Consider the following 9538-nt stretch of genomic DNA (forward strand, 5'->3'; position numbering starts at 1 on the left):
GCTGGTCAAATACTTGGAATATGCGTTTCAATCCTGACAAATCTTACACCCTCACTATGACTCTCCGAAAGGACCATCTGGAACCCCCCCCCGCCCCCACCACCCCCATCTCCTTTCTCCACAATCCTCTTGAAGAAATCTTTTCATTGAAGCTGTTGGGCTTCACCATCTTCCATGATCTTTCTTGGGAAAGCCACATTTCCAAGCTGGTCTCCAAAGCCAGTCGCCGACTGTGCATCCGACGTCGTGCAAATTCCTTCCGTGGCACACCTGAGATCCTGACCACATACAAAGCTTTCATCCGCAGTCTGATGGCGTACTGCTCCCGCTCGACTTCACACTGTGCAAACCACGGCATTTAGGATCATTGGTATCTCCCGTGATGAAGCTGAGTCTTGGGCCTCTCTGTCTGTCTCTGTCTGTCTCTCTCTCTCATGAGAGGCAGGTCAGTGGTCTTTCTATCTTCGGCAGTCTCCTCTCTGGCCTTGCCGCCCCTCTGCTTTGTCTGTGATCTGTTCTCCCTACATTTCCTCAGGGTGCTCAAGGTGAAACTGCGAAAATCAAGAATCACTGCTCACCTTCACTCTTTGATTCCTCTTTTTTCACGTCTTTGGAACAAACTCGCACACTCTCTTCAATCCCACTCCTCCCTCCAGGTCTTCAAAACAGCTGTTCATCACCATCTCTTATCTTCCCCCATCCAAAACCATGATCTTTTCGACCCTCGTTAATCCAACCCAAACCAACCTCCTTCAAATTCCCTGTTTTTCTTGCTGAAAGTCCCTGTAGTACCATCTTGTTTACCCCACGTACCCCATCGCATCCCTCTCCCTTCCACAGATCTATTGTCTTTGTTTCGCACTATTTTGTGCTTCCCTCTCCTGCCCCTCTTGTGTCCTGCCTTGTTATATGTTTCTGTGTATTAGCTCTTATACGAGCCTCGACTTGGAACACAAAAAATAAAAATATAAAAATATGAAAATGTTTGCAGCTGAAGAAATCATCTCAACTGTTCACTTCCAGTCGAAGTATTGACTCATCTCAACCATCGTGAAGCACCAAACGAGCAGAGGTCAATCAAACCGAGATTCTCAGGACATAACGGACGAGTCACTTCGTGTGACTGTGCTCAGTGTTGTACTCACCACAGGCTTTCTTGGCCTTTCTAACTTGATCTTTTGGTAGATCAAATTTATAACATGAGCTTTTGCAGAAAAAGTTGGTTTTGCATGTGAGGAGAGCAGCAGGGTGACCACATTTGACAAGCTTCCTCGGAAATCGATCTTGTTCTTGAGAACTGGAGAGACGACGTGGTCCTGTTTGGCATCACTGTGAGGCAGCACAAGTACGTGCTAAAATTCGGTAAACAGAAAGCCAAATCATGGCTCCCCAACTGCCCTTCTCATTCATGATATCCCATCCCAGGTCTTGTTCACTCTTTGGTTTGGATCAGAAACAGCTGTGTCTGACAGTATTCTGTACCCTATGTACTCATCGTATGGATCATCCTCCTTACTGGACAGCTTGGATTTCAATACAGAGAACAGCTTTCAACAAAATATCTAACATCATCAAATTCAGTTTCTCTTCGCATTGGAAGAGAACGCATATTTGAATGCCTCTTGATATAACTAATGACAATAATCTTGGATTTTCACGATCTCAGGTAATAAGATTCTGCTTTTGACTGCTTGTGCCATATATTTATCGGTGTTGAGTACTCACCACATGTCTCTTGCCGTCGTTGACTCCACCATGACTGATCCTGAAAGAGCATGTGCACACGTTACAAACTGCCCTTGACGGTTCTCCTTTCTTTGGTCCCAGAAACTCAGAGGCATCATAAAATGAATTTGAGAGAAAAGTAAAGGGTGGATGTAACACCTTCTACATACGGGAAAACACAGGCGACCACATCACCGCAACTTGAGGGGGAAACTACATATTCCATCTCCAAGTGTGGCATTATTGTTGTCGAGCCGGGTTCGGGGGCGGGGAACGACCGCTAGATGCAGCAGTTGGGCCGTCTCCCCCCCCCAAACACCCGGAATCGAAGGTCGTCACTCCGGATAACTCCAAAGTAGACGGGTCGCTTAATGGACCGTGGACGCCAATATTTCGACCACGCGGTTAGGGTCTTTTTGTCTGATTCCAATTTACCTAATTAGCCGCGCGGTCTTGCTACCGGAGAAGCCACACTCTCGGCCGGCTTTGTCCGAACCGAGCCGCTATTACCAACTCGGATCCGGCATAACCCAGCGGGAACTACCAAAGCCGCGCCGGTCTAAATAACAATCTATGGCACAATCGGCCTCACTATAACTCAAACCCGAACCATGCTAGGCCAATGAGAGAAAGCACAGAAAACGAGCTGGAACATTTAACAAGAGGGTTTATTTTACAAATAATAATCAGGGAGGGAGACGTAGAGCAGGGTTAAACCGACTAAAATGCAATGTGCAATAAGCAAGGCACTTATGCAGTTCGACTTATAAGACTGGCCACAGACAGACACAGACACACACACACCCAAAAAGAAATGGCGACAACTGGCCTTTATTTGGACCCTCCAGCCGCGGAGGATAGGCAAGCTGGGAGTTAGAGTTTGGTCGGGTATCTGGCCGCCTCGTGCGGTTTTACCGACCCGCACTTGTGGAGCTCGGAGTCCGTGGAAGGGAACGGGGGATCCCCAGCTCGAGTGCTCCAACACAACCCACCACCGTGGGACTCGAACCCACGAACCAGAATCCAAAAAGCGCAGCGAGGATCCCACGAACGACCCGGCCAGCCACGAACGATGACCAACGACCAGGAGAGCCCAGCAGACCAGAAGCAAGGAACAACCTCCAAGGAACCAAGGAACCCCCCCGGATACAGCTCGCGATCCTTCTTATCCCTCCCCCATGCGGGGTGGAGGTATCTGCTCTCGGGTAACTCGCCTCCGGATTGGACGGGACGTTTTCGGGTGTCGTCGTGGCCAGCCGCGATTGGAGGAAGGGAATGTCGGCGTCTCGGTGCTCCTCCCCCGAGAGAGGGCCTGTTGTCTTCCCCAGTGTCAACAGGGGAGACATTCTTCTTTGATAGGGTGGAGTCAGAGCTCCAAGGCGAGGGGGTCTCCGCCCACATCCATAGTCAGAAATACGTGCGTTATGGCGCCGTGGCTTGAAGTGAAAGTTGGGTGGGTGAAGCACTTGTTCGCTTGCAGAGTGGGAGGAGGAGTGAAGTGAGGTTTTTGTTGGCGTTGGCAGATTTAAAGATGTAAAAAATCTGACTATAAAAGAAACCCACAGCGCACACATGAAATTAACCCATTAGACATAGGGGAGGGATTCTAACTATCCACATATACTTAACGAGATAACTGAACTATGGGAATGCTGACTGTCTGTGTGCAAAGGCTTCCAAATTCGTAACAGTATTATAAAGCTGTTTAGAGAATGCAATTTCTGTTTCCATCGTGCTGTGTGTTTGCTTTCGAGTCGTTTTTTTTTCCCTCCATCAGATCTAAGCTCATGGAAGAGCATGGTGACTGAGGGTATGAAGTGAGAGTAGGGCAAGCATGTAACTCTTCGACACAATAAGGAAGGGAATTAATGAAGAGGAAAAGAGGAAGAGAGGATACACTGCAACCAATAAGTTATAGAGTTTGATTAGGAAGGGTGAATGGGGGTAATAAATATCATGGGTCAAGATGGGAGATGACAAGAGATGGTGGTGGATTGCCTGCTTGACGCCATGGAGGGAAGAGTGAAATAGAACAACCACTGGAAAGTGGTTCCACATACAGGACAAGCGAGGAACAAAAGAGTTGAGGTGTGCAATCAGCCTGGATTTTGGAAGTTTAACCAGGAAGATTTGTAAATTTTAAAAATACGAAGGTTTGTAAATGAAAGGGATCTCCTTTCTCTGTGAAGCATCTTTAAAATACCCTCATAAGCTGAGAGTTTTTGACCTTTGTATATAAAAAATGGAATACTCATGGGAATTCCAACAGGGTTGAGAACAGAAAGCAAACTGTGCTTCGTACCTTCCAGCTCTCCCTACGCAGGAATACAAGCTCTCCGTCCATACTGGAAGCCTTTTCAGGTCTGGTACAGATGCAAACATGTTCATCTACCTGTGTGGAGAATTTACTTGTGTGAAATCAGAGCTCAAAACGTCAACACGTGATCCTTTTGAAAAAGGGCAGGTAATATAATTTACGTTAATTCTGGAAGAACTGTGACACGGCCATTACATTTTATCATCCTGATGCAAAATAAGCCATTTTTACCTGCAATTTTATCTCACGTTTCTACAGACAGATGAATTTGCGGTTTACGGGCCTTACCTGGGACATCTTACCCACCTGAAGATCTGGCACGACGGTGCAGGAGCTCTACCAAGCTGGTTTCTAAAGAGAGTCACAGTCAAAGAACCACAGTCCGGCATGTCGTACACATTTACCTGTGACTGCTGGATTTACGGAAACTCACCGAAAACTCTATCAGCTCAGGTATTAAATGGTTGTTTGTCCGTGCTCTATCCTATTTAAACGATGAGCATCAAGCAAGGAAGTAGCAAGTTCCATATTTTTAAAGTGTTTCCTATGAACTTGGCTGGGGTTCGAACCTTCAACCTCCCAGACTTAGAGGAGATGCTCTAACCATTGCATCATTGATTCTGGTTATGTCAGTAGTTGACAAGATCTGCATGTCCTGGTCTAAAGATAAAGTTTAAATAGGATAGTTTATAATTTTAACATCACAGATATAACCCTAATCTATCTCCATCTACCTTGGAACCTGCCCTTTGGTTATCTACAACGAGTCCCTGGAATATTTCAATGTAAACCTTCACACATACTGCTGCTGATCCGATAATTCGATAAATAATTATTAATAAGTTCACTTTGTTATAGAGTTGAAATTTATTTGTAAATCTCTCCAAATTGATCAACTCTTGTTTTTCTTTAAAACAAATATAATTCATGTACCATGTCATTCTGTTTTGTAGGACCTGGAGCTTCGGAAGAAAAAGATTTTGTGCAAAACGTTTTTAACAGAGAACCACCAATCACGTCGGACTAACTCGGGTAAGTCAATAAATCAACAACCAAACAAAATGCATGTATATGTGTAAATACATTAAAAAAATAGGTGTATATGTAAAAAATAGCTGGAGGGGATCAAGAGATGCCGAATGTGGTGGCTTGGCCGTATGAAAGACCGAGAAGTGCGATGGTAGCAATATCTTTTTCCAGCGAGGGGGAAGGAGCACTTTATGCAGGTTCGGAACTATTTTTAGGGATTGTGAAAAATAACGACAACAACAACAACAGAACAAAAACTACCAAGACATGCCTCATGTGGAAGGCACTGACAGGGTCAACATTTTTCCGAAAAAAAAAAAAAAACACATGGGGTAAACCCCTTAGCTTGGGGGTCACTTATTTTCACTCCTCCATGAAAGCGTCTCAGAGCTGGGAATGATTGGGATTGTTTCTATGTGTGGGGTGGTGAGACGGGGGGGGGGGGTCTTTCATACGGCCTCCAGTTTGCTGCTAACATTTCAAATCACACTCGAACACAGAAAGAACAACCCATTAAAAACAGCCAACCTGCTCATCCAAGAGTAAACTGGAAACATTTTACAATTTCATATCAATTGCAGGTTCAATGGAGACCATTTTACTCAATGATGTCGCATGATGAGTTCAATAAACATGAGGAAAGGCTGGTTAAATAAACACAGCTATTTACATACATTCGAGAGGACGGGATTAAAGATATAAAACTGGATACAAATGGATTTTCGAGATGGTGGTGAGAGACGATATTGAGCACACAGTTTTATAAACAAAAATCATTAGAATTGGGCTGAAATGGTAGATGGAAAATTGATTCCAACAATTTCACTCTGGTGTCATACTGGAGATGCCCAATGTTGTGTCATGGTTTTGAATCCCTTTCCCGGTGTCGCCCTTGGGTCTCTGCGGCTCTGATGACGCTCTCTGCAGCTGGGTGTGTGGCTCACTGCTGTCCCTGGCTGACTTTGTGATGTTCCAATGGCTGTGCAGCTCGCTCTACATGAGGTCCTTGGCTCTTTCCAGTCCTGTGGCTGTCTACATGGTTCCCTGTATATGGATGTGTACGTGGCGCTGTGTGCGTGTGCACCGATACCGCCTGCGAGTGGTGCTGCTTTTTGAAAGCCCACTCTGCCCTCCACTCCCTCGCAATGCCGAAGTGGAGGCAAGATTTGAAAACTCCGTGTGAGAGGTTTAAATTAGTAGTCCGAGTGATGGCCAGAAAAGCGTGCATTAGGGTCCGCACAATGTTTTTCTGCATTTTTGTGGTCACCAGACCATCTGAATGAATATTCCGATTGATGCCACTCTGGCACCCTTGAGAATTTTTGTAGAAACCCATTAATATGCAAATTAGCGGTCGCCATTATCAAAATAACAATTTTTCTTAATATCTCCAAAAGTAAGAATCCAAATAGCCTGGTGAGGTGTCTACACCGATGTTTTTAGGGTCACTGGTCATGATAAACCCACTTACATTTTGACAACATTTAAATTTAGCTAATTAATATGCAAATTAGCAGTCACCATTATCAAAATAACAATTTTTCTTAATATCTCCAAAAGTAAGCATCCAAACAGCCTGGTTGAGGTGTCCAAACCCATGTTTTTTGGGTCACTGGTCATGATAAACCCACTTAAAATTTAATAACATTTAAACTTAGCTCATTAATATGCAAATTATCAGTCGCCATTATCAAAATAACACTTTTTCTAAATATCTCCAAAAGTAAGCATCCAAACAGCCTGGTTGAGGTGTCCAAACCCAAGTTTTTAGGGTCACTGGTCATGATAAACCCACTTACAATTTGATAACATTGAAATTTAGCTCATTCATATGCAAATTATCATAACCCTACCCCCTGAATTTGTCCGCGCCGATCGGCGTTTTTGCAGTACAGTTATACAACAACAACAAAACTGTTTGAAAATAACTTGCGCAGAGCCGTTTATCCCCAGCACAGTTGTGAAGAAATGGCTGACCTCAGAAGATCAACAGCATGAACTGTTTCTGATCAAGTAAGTTGAGGCTTGCAATGTAATGAAAGAAACATGGACAACTGAGTATTAAGTAAGAGTAATGTCTTCTGATACAGTAGAATGATCGATATTATTTGCAAGCAAGTTTTATTTTTTTATTATTTAACATGATCTGTCTGAAAGCAACTGTGTATTTTATTGATTTTTTTAAGTACACAGGGTGGAACCTGTTTCCTGAGAAGTTTTTAAAATACGAACAAAGAAATTAAATGTTTACTGATGTTTATAATTACCTCTATTGTTACAGGTTTAGGCTCCATCACCATGGGAGACTGTTTCTTCAGTCCCTGCGATGCAACTAAAGCTGGAAAACCTCTGGTATCAGTTGGTCCAGACAGAGTGCGAAGTATCATCCGGTCAAGCAAAGCAAGACAAGATGGTATACATGAAGAGCTTGAACAGAGATTACAGGCAGACGAATCTATCGAGCTCAAATGCCATAGAGGCTGTGTCAACGTAGACATCACGCTCACACATAGAAAGACACTTGAAACGAATGAGTAATGTCTGTTTGGAAGATGCTTCAACAAGCAAAAGAAGCCGCCGTTCAAAGACGACAGTATTTGACGTTAAAGAACATTGCATTTTTTGCTGAGAAAAGTGCATCATGGACTTTGATAAGAAGAATCCTAATCGTTGGCGGCGAGTTCTCCTTTGTGGGACTGCAGATCGTGTTGATCGGACAACTTTCAAACAAACTATTCTAGATGTTATCGATTCCCACCAGGATGAAGAAGGCTGCCAGGTCAAGATACGATTAATGGGCGCAATCAGGGATCTTCATGCTGCTGATGCGAGATATCACAATGACTGCAGAAAGTCCTTCGTGGCACTCCGTTCTGTTGCAGCAGCAGCACACAGTGGCAGAGAAACTCAGGACATTGAGCCAGCTGTCAGTTCTACCATCCTATCGATGAAAAACGACATGTTAAACATCTGGAATTCAGTAGTTTACAATATGTACAAGGATCATGGAGGAAAGCTATACTCTCGACAAACCCTGTTATCCAAATTGTTGGATATACTTGGCTCTGAGCTTCTGGTTCTGTCTGGTGAAGGTGTCACTAGTTTAATCTTGTTTCGCAGCAGAGCGTCTACTGCGATCAACTTAGTAGCATCAGATGAAGATGACGCCATTGATGTTTCCATAAAACGAATTGCCAAGAAGGTTGCACAGGAAACTAAGCAGTTGTCATCCGACCCCAGTTCCTATCAGATTATAATTAATATAGATATTGCTAATGAAGCAGTGAGTTCAACCCTTCAATTGCTACTTTCCAAAATATCAGCGAAACTGGACTGCACACTTCCAGGAGCTCTGATAGGAAACATCATTACGAATATGATCACCAATCGACTAACTACACTCTAAATAGCACTGGGAGTTCTAGTCAGTCGTAAAAGCCTCATCGAGCAGTTGTACAACTATCGTGTGACCTGTTCCTATGATGAGTTTCAGCGTTTCAAGGGATCAGCAGCAAAGGCTGCAACTGGTCACTCCGGGATTAGGGGAACCACCAATGCTGAATGTGGCCTCGGTCAAGTTGTTGCTGACAACTTCGACACAAATATCTCATCCCAGAATGGACTCGTTTCAACACATTCTCTTGCAGTGCTACTTACCAGAAAAGATCAGGAGATATCTTCCACATCTGAAGATGAAGCCATCATCAGACGATTGACCCATGATGAAATGAAGACACCTGTGACAGAAGACATTTCGGTTCAAAGGTACAAGGGAACTGAGAAACCAGCGATGCCGGTTGAAGAAGCCACACGTGTGGTGTTACTCTCCACGTATTGGCTCATTAAGTTATACAACTTAGGGGAGTTCAAGATATGGATTTCTCTTTTCTGAAGCAAATCACACTTCTGATCAGAACACACCAGAGTTTGGTGGCTTTAATACGAAGCTCTGCAGAGAGCAAGGATGATCCATCCAACCTGCAACAAGGGCCATTTATACACCACTCATAGATATGGATCCAGCTGATCCGGACACGATGTTTACAGCAATGGAGGGAAAACGTTTGACTGCAGAGTGTGGACAAACCATAACCCTCTTCACAAACGACCAACAGCTGTATCGAGTGGCCGTTAATGTTAAATGGGTATATCCTGAGCAATTTACCCAGTTCATACCAAGGCTGGGTGGCATGCACACCCTTATAGTCCAGCAGCATAGTCATATTTCAAATCAATTGTTCAAATTTGCATAAAAGCACCAAAATTGGTACATATGTTGACTAATGTATTCCGAACAATTCTAGATATGGAGCCACCCGAGATTGTGCCTTGGTCAGCCATGCAAATTTGAACAATTGGTTTGCTATGCTGCAGTACTATTATGAGTTTCATCGGTTGTGTGGGGAACTTGATGGCTGAAAGTGGGCTGGAAGACGTGATGAAATCTGCCTTTGGAGGTGTTGCTCA

The 9538-nt window shown here is 44.0% G+C and overlaps 1 protein-coding gene and 1 long non-coding RNA gene across 4 annotated transcripts in view; one reads left to right on the forward strand and one right to left on the reverse strand.

The window, feature by feature from the left end:
• The window catches only part of LOC147031022 (uncharacterized), a 42132-nt gene that overhangs the window by 2503 nt on the left and 30091 nt on the right, over positions 1-9538 (forward strand). For all 3 annotated transcript variants that reach the window (XM_085875691.1, XM_085875692.1, XM_085875694.1), the window contains exons 2-4: positions 4035-4189; positions 4301-4495; positions 4996-5074. In XM_085875691.1, coding sequence (XP_085731817.1) covers positions 4035-4189; positions 4301-4495; positions 4996-5074 — 429 coding nt within the window. The remainder of the gene's footprint in view (positions 1-4034; positions 4190-4300; positions 4496-4995; positions 5075-9538) is intronic.
• Positions 4027-9538, reverse strand: part of LOC147031023 (uncharacterized) — a 215243-nt gene continuing 209731 nt past the window's right edge. The window contains exon 4 of the long non-coding RNA XR_015056634.1: positions 4027-4117. This is a non-coding gene — a long non-coding RNA (uncharacterized LOC147031023). The remainder of the gene's footprint in view (positions 4118-9538) is intronic.

This window comes from Eptatretus burgeri, chromosome 3 (assembly GCF_056783735.1).
Source record: "Eptatretus burgeri isolate ZD-2024b chromosome 3, Ebu_testis_v1, whole genome shotgun sequence".
Taxonomy (NCBI): domain Eukaryota; kingdom Metazoa; phylum Chordata; class Myxini; order Myxiniformes; family Myxinidae; genus Eptatretus; species Eptatretus burgeri.